Source organism: Cynocephalus volans, chromosome 15, assembly GCF_027409185.1.
Source record: "Cynocephalus volans isolate mCynVol1 chromosome 15, mCynVol1.pri, whole genome shotgun sequence".
NCBI classification, from domain to species: domain Eukaryota; kingdom Metazoa; phylum Chordata; class Mammalia; order Dermoptera; family Cynocephalidae; genus Cynocephalus; species Cynocephalus volans.
In genome coordinates, this window is record NC_084474.1 from 74,392,849 (window position 1) to 74,406,751 (window position 13,903).

At 31.7% G+C, this 13,903-nt stretch overlaps 1 protein-coding gene across 3 annotated transcripts in view; it reads right to left on the reverse strand.

Moving 5' to 3' along the window:
- The window catches only part of MRPL13 (mitochondrial ribosomal protein L13), a 49,359-nt gene that overhangs the window by 27,230 nt on the left and 8,226 nt on the right, over nt 1-13,903 (reverse strand). For all 3 annotated transcript variants that reach the window (XM_063080006.1, XM_063080005.1, XM_063080007.1), the window contains exons 3-4: nt 11,374-11,467; nt 7,135-7,195 (exon numbers count right to left, since the gene is read on the reverse strand). In XM_063080006.1, the coding sequence (XP_062936076.1) occupies nt 7,135-7,195; nt 11,374-11,467 (155 nt within the window). The remainder of the gene's footprint in view (nt 1-7,134; nt 7,196-11,373; nt 11,468-13,903) is intronic.

The window sequence follows — 13,903 nt, forward strand, 5'->3', positions numbered from 1 at the left end:
CCTCCAGGTGAGAGATCAGCAAGTTTTTAATTCTTAAACTAAGCCTGACCACACAGTTATAAGACTGACTCTGTAAGACACAGTGTACAACAATGGTAATGGTTAATATTCGTTGAAAATGTACTATGTGTACAGTGTTCAGTGCATTATATTTTATAATCCTGTTTACAGTGTTGTGAAGTAGGCATTATAATTGTCCCCATTTCACAGATGAGAAAACACATTTTGTGAAGTTAAAGGACTCCCCCAATTTCATTTTTCTAGTATGTGGTAGTGCTGGAATTCAAACCATGTAGTTTTACTCCCAGAACACATAGTACATGCAATCACACCTACAATTTGGTTCTCTCTATAACTTTTCAAAAAGGTAAAGTTCCTTTTTCCTACCACACCCATTTCCAAGACAGTAAGCTAACTTTTTCATGATTTTCTTTTCCCCTTTTAAGGTTATCCTCATTGTTAGTCTGAATGTAATTTTATGTATGTTTTGTCAAGAGCTGCTCACACAGTGTCACACTGTGATCCACAATCTCCTGGGGGCCCACTGGTATATAGTGTATACATATACAATGCAAGGTCTTCATAAAAGTACTAATAGACTTTTGGACTGTTAAATTGATTTTTATCATCTGCATTCATATTTCAAGGATATAATCTGATGTGTGTTAAAGCTCACTCCACTAAAACAAAACATGTTAGAAATAGGTTGTACTATAGAGGATTTCTTATTCCTTTTATTCTCTCACCAAATAAGACTACAAAGCCTTACTAGATACAAAAGCTAATGGCATACTACCATATACAGTATTATTTCCCATCTATTTTCTATGTTAGGACTTTATGTTCTGGAAACATTATTTAAATATAGATTTATATTGTTAAAATTAAAAGCAATTAAAAATTGAGTTCCTCAGTCACGCAAGTCACATTTCAAATGCTCAGCTGCCATATGTGGCTACTGACTACCATATTTGACAGTGCAGTTACAGAACATATCCAACATGCAGATATTTCTATTAGACAGCACTGATCTAGATATTAGTGTTTACATTTTTTCATGTTTTAAAAGTTGTAAGTAGAAACTGACAATGATAAGACTAGTGAGCATCTTTCTGGATAAGCAAGTCATTATATCCCCTGAATATCATCCTAATAGTGATTTTATTGTATTAGTAAAGTTACACGGCATTTGGTTTTCATGTTCTTAAAAAATTTAGTTGCATTTATTTGATTTACCAAGTTGGTATTTTTAAAATTTGCTCTATTAAAAATGCAATTATTTCACTCAAATTAGGGAAGGACAGAAAATGTGAAAAGGTTATAAGCTAACAGGAAGGAAAAAAGACAGACAATACAAACATATGTAATCAAAAAATAAATGTAAAACAACATGTAACTGCAATCAAGTAATTTTAGCTATATAGACTTAAGCATAAGTTTTAAGAAATTCAGAAAGTGAAAAAGATGTAACAAGGTAAGGTTAATAAATATTAAAGAACTTTATCATACAATCTGTAAATCAGGGCATGTGCCATTTATTTCACACAAAATAACTGTTAATTACGGGAAGAAGAAAACAAAAGCAAAGGGCTAAATCAGCATATTTATTTGCAATTAGAATTAACAATCTATGTAATTATAATTTTCTTTGAAATATTCAACAAACTAATATTACTTTCTTAACTGTTAAATATTAATTCATGTATTTTACAAATAATATTCCAAGACTGTACTAATAATCAGAAGGCTGCATAATGAAAGAAATTCTCTGACAAGTCACATATACCAAGTGCTGATTAGCAAATTATGTCTGCTAGCAGAAGCCTACTACTCCAGACAAATACTTAGAGTTTAAACTGGAAATCAAATAAATGACCTCTTTCAAAATACAAAGTTAAAATTAAAACTTAAAAATAAATTAAGATCTTCTAATAAGATAACAATGCAAATGAATTTTACTCTGAAATATTTTCTCAGACTTTATTGAATATTTTCTAATGCATTTCAATCTCTGTTCATTAAAGAACAATAATTTGAAATTTTCTGGAAATGTTATCCAATGCCAAATTCTTAACATTAAAAAGGTGGACTATACTGCCTCCTAGTGTACAGTTGACATACCTGAAAAAAATAGAAAATAATTTTAAAAATATTTATAAAGTATTAAATCTATAATTTGTTGTAATGATTATGGTACATATTATCAGCAGCTCTTATAACTTTTAATTCCATTACATGAAAATCTTAGTAATAGTCAAAATAGAATACTTTGATCTGTAACAGTCTAAAACCACACTAGTTATGAAACAGAAAATTTAAATATTTTCTAATAAGCTCTTTCTGAGCATTTTTTGTAAAACAGACATGAATGACATAAAATAAATAGCAAAGCATGAAATTTTTATATGGCATGTTAGGCCTTGTTATAATAAAATATCCCTCCTCTCCCACTTTACAAAGAAAATTTTAGGCAGGACTAGACCAAACAAATGGTTAAATCCTGATAATAGCTACTTATTTTCATTACCATTTAGAGAAATAAAAAAAGAGTATCTTCCAAGTTTAACATTCTGTTCATTTATGAATATATTTAAGTAAAAACCTAAAACAGCTTCTAATAGAGAAAATGTTATCTATCCTATGAGTATAGTTCAAAGGCCAGGTCTCTTAAGAGTTAAGAAAGAAAGAATAAACTATAAAACAGTAACAGGAGACTTTGCTTTTATTAATACTGTAGACTAATATATGGATTAGAGCTTCTCCCAGCATATAACTCAAATGATAAAGTAATAAATAAGCATCATTGAAATTAATATTGTTTATAAAAATATATATATATTTTTAAAATTTTATTTTGTCAATATACAATGTGGTTGATTATTGTGGCCCATTACCAAAACCTCCTTCCCTCCTCCCTCCCGCCCCCCTCCCAACAACCTCATATCTGTTCTCTTGTCATATCAACTTCAAGGAATTGTAACTGTTGTGTTTTCTCCCCCTGCCCCCTGTTTATTTGTGTATTTATTTATTTTTAGCTCCCACAAATAAGGGAGAACATGTGATATTTCTCTTTCTGTGCCTGACTTGTTTCACTTAATATAATTCTCTCTAGGTCCATCCATGTCGTTGCAAATGGCAGTATTTCATTCTTTTTTACAGCAGAGTAGAATTCCATCATGTAGATATACCACAGTTTCCATATCCACTCATCTGATGATGGACATTTGGGCTGGTTCCAACTCTTAGCTATTGTAAAGAGTGCTGCAATGAACATTGGAGAACAGGTATACCTTCGACTTGATGATTTCCATTCCTCTGGGTATATTCCCAACAGTGGGATAGCTGGGTCATATGGTAGATCTATCTGCAATTGTTTGAGGAACCTCCACACCATTTTCCATAGAGGCTGCACCATTTTGTAGTCCCACCAGCAATGTATGAGAGTTCCTTTTTCTCCACAATCTCGCCAGCATTTATCATTCAGTCTTTTGGATATTAGCCATCTTAACTGGGGTAAGATGGTATCTCAGTGTGGTTTTGATTTCCATTTCCTGAATGCTGACTGATGTGGAGCATTTTTTCATGTGTCTGTTGACCATTCTTGTATCTTCCTTTGAGAAATGCCTATTTAGCTCTTTTGCCCATTTTTTAATTGGGTTACTTGTTTTTTGTTGTTGTAAAGTTGTTTGAGTTCCTTGTATATTCTGGGTATTAATCTTTTGTCAGATGTATATTTTGCAAATATTTTCTCTCACTCGGTTAGTTGTCTTTTAACTCTGTTGTTTCTATTGCTGTGCAGAAGCTTTTTAGTTTGATATAATCCCATTTGTTTATTTTTCCTTTGGCTGCCTGTGCTTTTGGGATCGTATTCATGAAGTCTGTGCCCAGTCCTACTTCCTGAAGTGTTTCTCCTATGTTTTGTTTAAGAAGTTTTATTGTTTCAGGGTGTATATATAATTCTTTAATCCATTTTGAGTTGATTTTAGTATATGGTGAGAGGTATGGGTCTAGTTTCATTCTCCTGAATATGAATATCCAGTTATCCCAGCACCATTTGCTGAAAAGGCAGTCTCTTCCCCAGTGTATAGGCTTTGTGCCTTTGTCAAAGAATCAGATGGCTGTAGGTGTGTGGGTTGATTTCTGGATTCTCTGTTCTATTCCATTGATCAGTGTGTCTGTTTTTATGCCAGTACCATGCTGTTTTGGTTATTATAGCTTTGTAGCATAGTTTAAAGTCAGGTAGTGTTATGCCTCCAGCTTTATTTTTTTTGCTCAGAATTGCTTTGGTTATGTATGGTCTTTTGTTATTCCATATAAATGTCTGGATAGTTTTTTTCCATTTCTGAGAAAAATGTCATTGGAATTTTGATGGGGATTGCATTGAATTTGTATATCACTTTGGGTAGTATGGACATTTTCACATTGTTGATTCTTCCAATCCAAGAGCATGGGATATCTTTCCATCTTCTTGTGTCCTCTTTAATTTCTCTCAGCAGTGGTTTGTAGTTCTCATTATAGAGATTTTTAAAGCATGGTATTGAAGGCTAGAAATAAGGAGAAAAAACTGTAGAAGAGACAGTCCTAGGGCTGCAATTTGCCCTGAGGGTATCAACTCAGTGCAGGGCTTGAGTTTTAAAGGGCTAACAGTTTGTGGTTGGGAGTAGAATCTAAGGCCCCCTCATTAACCTAGATTTTTCCCAGAAAGGCAACATCCAGAGTATACAATCGGGACATAATAATAATTAAAAAACCATCTTTCCTGATAGGTAACTGTTAAGTATGAGCATGACCTCACAAAGTTTTGAAGCCCCCAATTCACCCTTCTCATAAGAATTGAAATCCCCTAAGTCTAAAAGACTTGAAGAAGTCTTAGATTGGTATAGCCCCATGTATTTACCAAAAACTAAGTAAACTTTTCCTGAAAAAGTTTTTAACACAGGTCTCAAAAAATTCGCAGAGATGAAGTCCCAAAGTACATGAGCTTACCAAGTATCATGAGCAGAAATAATAAATTGCAGACCCACAAAGAATACAAATATTAGAATCAGACATAAATGCTAAAATTATGTTTAATTTGCTTCATGAAATATAAGAGGGAACCAAAATATGACAAAGGAACAGGAGACTATCAAAACTGGCTGGCAAATTTGAAAAACAAGCAAATAATAAAACTTCAAGAAAAGGAAAGAAGATAATAATTGAAATTAGGAAATCAATAAAAAGGTTAAACAGATTAGATGTAGGTGAAGAGATAATCAGAGAACTGGAACATAAGTCTAAATAAATTACTGAGAATGCAGCACAGAGATAGGGAGACCTCAAATATGAGGGATACTGAATCATGTACAATAAAATATGACAGTCTATTATAAGATTTCCAAAGTGGAAGAATAGATAGAGAATAAAAAGAGCCAATAAAGGTGTGCCTCCCTAATCTGAAAATCTAAAATTTGATACTTTATGAGCACCAACATGATGCCTAAAGGAAATGCTCACTGGAGCATTTCAAATTTTGGACTTTTGGATTAGGGATGCTCAACTGGACGTATTCTGCAAATGTTCTAAATTCCAAAAAAATCTGGTCCCCAGTATTTTGTATAAGGGACACTCACCTGTATTAGAAGATCCAAGAACTGAAGACACCAATCCTCAAACAAAATAAACAAGACTCCAAAAGAAAAATATAAAAAACAAAGCCCAAGAAAAGATCTTAAAAGTATCCAAAAAGAAAAGAAGAGTATACACAAAGCAACAATTAAACTGACCTCCAAATTATCTATAGCCATAGAGGAAGCTAAAATCCATTTGAATAATAGTTTTAAAAAAACTATTTTAAAAAAACTGAGAGAAAGAAAATAAAGGTTAATCTAGAATTGCATATATGGTAAAAATATCTTTCAAGAATGAAAGCAAAAATAAAGACAGTTTCGAAAAAAAGGTGAGTTCAGTCTTAAGAGAATGTTATAATAGAAATGTCATTGGAAAGTACTTCAAGAAAAAAATTGATCCCAAAACTAAGGCTGAGTTACAAGAAGGAATTGTAAAGAAAGAAAAAAAGAAAAAAAAAAAATCAGTAACAAGATAAAATAGTAATAAAAATGTTGAATTAAAGAGGTTTAAAAAAATCTTGAACAAGGATTGGGAGGGAGGTTGGGTGTTAAAAATCTTCTAAGGGCCTTGATTTGATTTGGAGGCAGGTAAAGATACTATCTTATAACATCTTATAATAAGCAAATAGACTTATAATAAGCAAATTCAACCAATCAGAAAGAAAGTAAGGAAAGGGAGGAAAAGGAAAATAAAATCTAGCTACATGCTGCTTATAATAAACACATCTACAACAAAAGGAATCATTAAACTTTAAACTATGGAAAATTATATACCAGGCATCAAAATGCAGCTGATTACAGACCTCAAAGTAAAAAGCATTACTGGAGATAAAGAAGATCAGTACATATTCAACCTGATCAATTCTCTAGAAAAATTATAATTCCAAACTTAAATTCATCTAACACGAAACCCTCAAAATACACAAAACAAAAATTGACAGATCTATAAGAAGAAATTAACAAATCCACAATTGAGATTTTAATAATAAGTAATAGGTAATCATAACAAACTCTTTCAGGTAAACAATAAATTAAGTGAACTGAAAAAAAAGGTCAATAAGAATATCAAATAAAAAGAACGAATATTAGATTAGAACATACTTAGCATATCTAACTACACACACACACACACAGAGACACACACACACACACACACACACACACACACAGAGACACACACACACACACACACACACACACACACACACACACCTCCCCCCGCCCCCAAGTATGTTCAGCAGATTCATCACATTCTAGGCAATTATACAGGAAGGTGTCCAGAAATTAAAAAGAAAAGCATCAGAATTCTTTGACTAAATGCAAAACATAATAAATAGTAATTAGGGAATACAAAGAATTGAATGATAATAAAAATAATACATATCAAAATTTATGTGATAAAGCTAAAGTGAAGAATTTATGGCTCTGAATGCTAGTAGCTACATTAGAAGAGAAGGGCGAATGAAAAAACACTGTCTGAAACAGTGTTTCTACAGATGATAAATAAAACATACAATAGACTTACAGCCACTGGATCCTTCCGGTGAAGTTGAGCAGCTGTTACTTGTTTAAATCCCCCTGGGTAGCTGTCAAAAGAAGCAAACACATTAAAACTCAGTGTAGGCTATGGTACTATATTCTTAAACTGATCATTCTTTTATAATGAGAAAATTTTAATAAATTATTCTTGTTTCTGGAAACTATGCTGTTCATTACTGTCTTAAAAATTAAGTAGTAACCCATGCTATTTGAAATGCTGTTCTCTTAAGTAGTCAACATTGCTTCAAGAAAAGTTCTACATCTTGGAAAAATGTCTTGGCTTAACTATATTTCTGTCTAGATTTTAAGTTATCATTCATTCATTCCTTTATTATAAGGTAGTTTATCACTGCTCGACTTAAGATAGAAACAGCAACGAGCCAGAGTATTTTATGTTCCCTGCAAAAACACATAAATTGTCTGTATAAGCTAGGGGTTAGGTCTGGGGAAAATGGTGGTATACAACTTGGTTCTGAAGTCAAGTTTATACTCTAAACAGGTAATGATTTTGTTTCCTCTTAGTAGTTATTTAAAGGCCGCTAAGAGTTATGTGTTGGCTCTAAGTAATAAAATATTTCGTGTTCAGATCAAACATTATATATAACATGGATAAGTTGGCAATTAAAAAAACTGAAACAGTATTGGAGGCAGTTTATTTTTCCTTTCTATATATGATTTTACTCATATAAAAAATGATAATATCTGCCTCATCTACCTCAGACAATTTCTATGAGTCAAATGAGAAAATATTTGTGAAAGGGTTTACAAAATTTAAAACAAAAACAACACATGAATGTATGGCTTCAGTACCTTAAATAGATGAATAGAATGCAAACGATTTTCAAGAAAGGGAAAAAAGAATTTCAAAGCCAGTGGACTCTGTCTTAAGATCACCTAAAAGCGATTTCTTTCATAAGTTTCTTCTAATGAAATTTTAAAACATTTTAAAGATTTAAGGAACCATGTTTTAGGAATAAAACTTAAGAAATCAAGTTTAGAAGTCTGCTGAGAAAGATGGGTAAATTTTAAGCTGATTTTTTTTTGTTTAATGGTTTTTCAGTTTTAGAAAAAGAAATATCTGTCTAGACTTCTATTCCTGTATTCTTTCTCTCCATGTAAATAACAGTATTTTACAACTTCTACGCTAAAGATTATCTTTCTACTTTTAATACGGGGATGGCAAATTCTAAAGCATAGTACCATTTATACTATATTTTAGGAGTCTGGACTTTATCCTGAAGGACTTGGAAACCTAATGCAAAATGATGAGTAGGGAAATGATTTGAGTAATGTAACAGTCAATTTTTACTACTAAAAAAATAACTACATTTTTTCTTATGGTCAGGTATAGCCTGGATGGAATAAGAGAAAATTTGTTTTAAATGCTAGCCTAGGATTTTTCATTCATATTAATTCAATAAATATTTACTGAATTATTATTCTGGGTATTGGGGATACACAAATATGACAGAATCCTGTTTCCAAGAAAAATGACTAAATAAATTCTCTTGACACAACTAGTAGTAAGCTGTATCTTTAACTTATGCTAATACCCTTTAGATGGCTAATGAGTTAGATGATAAAGTTTAAGATGCACACATACCCAACTCACCTGACCCCTAAAAAAATTAGAATTGAATGTTTATGAAATATCTTGACAAGAAAGGATTTTCTGAGACTGGAAAACAGAAAAAATTACAAAAGAAAAGACTACGTAAAAATTAAATAACAGTAAAGAACGCTATATAGAAAATTTGTGAAAAAGTAAAAAAATATAATAGTAGATTAATATTCTTAATAAACAAAATGTTTATAAAAAGTGATAAGGGCTGGCCAGCTAGCTCACTTGGGACAGTATGGTATGGCTAACACCAAGGTCAAGAGCTTGGATCTCCTTACTGTCTAGCTGCTAAAAAAAACCCCTCCAAAAACAAAAACAAACAGACAAAAGGGCTGGCTGGTTAGCTCAGGTGTCTAGAATGGGCTGTTATATAACACTACGGTCAAGTGTCGGAGCCCCTTGCAGGCCAGTTGCCAAAAAAAAAAAAAGACAGAAAGTGATAAGGAAAGCACTGATACCTCATTATTATGCACATATAATCAGATGTCCACCAACATAGCAGAGCCTTATTATTAAATTATTTTTAATGATACTGTGCCTCCATATATTTGGGATAACAGCCATTCTTATGCCCTCCTATGCAATTAAACTATTTGGAAATACCCATCAAAAGACCTATAAAGGATCATTCCTTTGATCTCGAAATTCACTACATATCCAGAGATTTAATTTAAATAATTCTGTATATTGAAAAATTTAATGGATAAAGATGTTTTACAGCTATTTATAAAAGCCAAAATTTTCATTTCAAAAAACAGGACAATAATTAAGTATGGCAAATCATATTGTGTACTACTACATAGTGACCAAAAATAACATTTACAAAAAGGTTCTCTGAGAGCTTTATATTAAGTGAAAAAGCATATAAACTTGTACATATATCAAAATTTTAACCAATGGAATCAGAGGTGAATTTAGTTCCTTCTTTAAAATTTTCTATATTTTCTAAAATTAGCACATATTAAAAATTTAATAACTAGAAAGTTAAATTTTGAATATATAATTGTAATATAGTGCTATGGGCATAATAAAGTAGTATGTCCAAGGTATAAGGGAAGAGCAAACAGAAACAGAAACAAAAAGCAATTAATCCTATGGGCAAGGAGAAAATAGGGAAGACATCCCAGAAAAGGTGACACCTAAGCCAGTTTTTAAAGGATAAATAGGAGAGTTCCTGAGAAACACAGGGTGAATGACATTCCTGTCAGGGGAACACCATGTGCAAAAGCAGAGAAGTAAATACGAGCAGTATCTTGGCTAAAAATAAGGATTAGGAAGCAGCACTGATAATTGGGTGCTAATGACTTGAAAGGAGTTTGAATTTTCATCTCTTGGTGAGAAAGCACAGATAGGGACACTACCAGCTGATATGTGTATTACATTAGTAGTTCACTATAGGCTATTATTTTCCTTCATTTGCAGTAATACTACAGGTATTATTGCTATAGTAGTTACCATAGCATTTAATGTCAATGCTTCCCTTTATGCTTTTATTCTATTATGTTATTCTAACTTTTCATATTTCTCTTCCAATTATCTCTCAATTTTATAGAACTTGTTTATACACAGATATTTGCCAATAGCAGAAATTACTAGATAGATGAAAATCCATTTTTGTTGAGTTATATAAAGATATCATGAATGTGTTTTAGAGGAAGGAATGGGCAAAGCATAGCTCAAATGAAGCAAAAAAGTTACTCCAAGCATTTAAGATGTACTTGGGAAAGAGATGAAAAGAAACAGATGGGAACACCAAAGGCAAAGTTGGAAATAAAGGAACTATTTTGATCAAAAATGAAAGATCAACATTTATAACCATAACTTGAATCACAGTATATAGAAGCTATTCTTAATTAAATTTGCACATGACCTGAAGCTGTGGGCTAACTAATATGACAAAATCAGGATCTAAAGGATCTTAAAAGGTTGGAGATAAAACCATGGAATAAACTTAAGGTCTTGCAGTTGGATTAAAACACAACTAAAGCACACAGGAAAAAGACATGAATAAACAGGAGCATTTGTTTGAAAAAGACTTAGGAGTTTTAGCTGACAGTAAGTAAACTCAGTGAACCATATAAGTGATATGACCTTGAAGAAAAGTTCTATTGCAATAGAAGACTGCCTAACTAGAAGAGAAAAGAGTTTTACATGGTTCTTGAAAACCATCAGAACACACCCAGATGAGTGTATTTACTAAAAAGAGATACCAACAAACAAGACTGTATCTAAGAAAAGTGATTGTTCCTTAAACATCTTGTGAACTTTCAGATGTTCAGGATGGTTCTGTAAACAGCAGTAAGATGAATTATAAAAAGCAGAAAAGAAGAAGTGAAATTGACTAAAAAAAAGAGAATAATATTAAGCAGAGAGGTTATATGAAAAGCTTCTATGATAGACAAATACTGTCAGGTAATAGTATTTGGTAGATTCATAGTTTTTTTTTTTGGTTGAGTAAATTATATATGTAGCATAAGTAAAATTAGTATTTTCTTAAATGTCAATTTTTGAAAGCACTTTTTTTCTTTTAAATGTAAGAGCAATAGCATTCTTAAACTAATATATTTTAACTACCTATTTACCTTGACAATGGCATTATCTTACCCAGTATGTGAGGAATATACTTTTTGTTCCCATTTATTTCCAGAAAATGCAATGTGTCTTGTGTTCATTATGACAACATGATCCCCACAGTCACCTAGATTTAAAAAGAAATAAGACATAAAGATTTTGTACAAAAAGTCATAACCTTAAGAAAAAGTGGCCTTGGTTACTTATAAAGCTTATCAAAGTCCATATAACACATTACAAAATAGAAAGCAAGTCAAAGTGCAATATCGAAAATCTTTGAACAGATTTTTGTTACATTTTACATTACATCTAGGTGTAGAAAGAGTTGGCTGGCCATTTGGAAAATCTCAACACTGGAAGGGAAAAGAAATTTAATAAAGATGCCAATAACAACAATACATCTTTTAAAGGCAAATTATTGTTACTCCTATTACTCTTCTCATTAATAATCACACTTCACTAAAAATGTTTATATTAAGTACCTTTAAATATATGCACAAATTTTCCCTTAAAAATAGAGCAAATGCAAACCATATGCATGCAGATGTAAAAAAAAAAAAGTTTTACCAATAGGTAAACTGAAAACAAATGTAAAACATTACAATTGATTACTATTCCTTGCAAATTGAGAGAATAGAGCACTCTAATCTTACACTTAACTACTGCCGCAAGGTTTTCTACAACCACATTTAACTAGTTAAATTTAAACTGCCCCTCTTAGCTATGACTACAAACAGGAAAGATGACCTGAACATCAAAATAGATGTATTAGTTTTCTAGTGAAAAGTACCCGTAAGTTTGGCTGTTCATCTAAAAACAAACTAAAAAGTCAACATGTAAGTTTTCACATGGATTACTACACATGACAAAATCAAATAATCAGAATCATTTATTAAATGCATATTATTCGACTAATAGAAAAAAGCTTCAATAATTCTAGAAGCTTATTTAGTTAAAAATATCACTAAAAAATAAGATATAAGTAAGTACAGTATATGAAAACTAAAGATTACATTATAAGATTCTATGCAGAGCTCTGAATTTGAATATCAAAATTTTCAGAAGGAAGTTCATAATCTATATAAGACAAGGACAAAACAGGTGGGTTTTCCTCACTAGAGTTAAAAGAAATACAGAGGTATGAAGGAAAAACCTGGGAAGCTTGCTGTTAGCAGGTTGAAAATGATAGTCTGACAATCTCTGGCTAATTAAGTGATTAAAGTTTCTAGAAGTGACACATGGTTGGATACTGAGGCAGTTGGGCAAATGTACCAGAAGAGCAAATAAAAAGGGTGAGAAGATATCCACAGTCTCAAAGAATGCTGAAATTACTTGGCTTTCATCCAGACATTTACAGCTGAGGTAGCTAAAGGAAGTTAAGATTAAGTAATTTGCCAAAGTTCACACAGGAAGTTACTCAATGCCCAGCTCAAGCTCTTTCCCTGACACCAACATTTGGAGGAAAAATGCAATCTTTAAATTTCCCAATAAAACCAAACGTATTTTTTAAATGCTGCTTAAACTTTAAACATGCACAAAGCATCTTGATCCATTTAAAAATCATTTACAGACATCAAAAAGAATCTTTCAGGGAACATTAGACAGACTACCACAAATCAGATGAAAATCGTGTTCTGTCAGCTCTAAGGTATGAACATCTAATTTGGGAAAAATTATTCTTCCTTAAAAACTTATGCCAAATATCTATTAAATACATTCTTAGAGGCATTTTTCTACTAACTCTAAATAAAACTAACCAGTAATTAAATATTGTCTTTTAACTGTATTACATATTAACTCAAAAGCCAATATTATTGTAACAGGCTGTAACCCTGGGTGTAGTACAATCGTTTCTGTCTAAATTTCTGTTAAGTTAATAAACACATATATTTTCATTTTTAAATTTTTAATTAAAAATTTACATTTAATATATATATACCGAATGTAAATAAATCAGAGATCTACTGTTTGATGAAGAGATGTTCCAAAGAGAAGTTAATTTCTTTCAAACTGAGAAAAAGTTTAAAAAGAAAAGTGTAGTAAGCAATTTTTAGAAATAGGAATTGTGAGTTTACTTGCAAAATTCTCATCTTAGGTTTCTAACCCTATCTTACTCCTTTGTATATTATCAGATGCTAAATTAAATGGCGAAATAAAATTCAAACTAATTTGGTCCAAGCAAAAATTCAAAAGCTTCTTGTCAGGAAACCTAAGGTCTCATCATCATGGGTTACATTAACAGGGGCACTATTCAGTACTGCAGCCTCAGTGTTGGCCCATCTCCTCTTCTAGGCAAAGAGTTAATTCATATTTTTTTCTCAAAATTGCCTGATAGGAATGCGAGTAACATTTTTCAATATCTTCTGCATGAAAGCTACTGAGCTATGTGTTTTGTATTCACTTTCTAACATGGAAAGTCTCACAACTATCTTATTAGGTTGACTTTATGTACCACCTGCCTCCCGTCACTTTTATTTTTCAATGAAAAAACTGAGTTAGAGGTTAAACAACTCAGGTAAGATTGTATGGCTGATAAGTGATAAAGTTAAAATTCGAATCCACC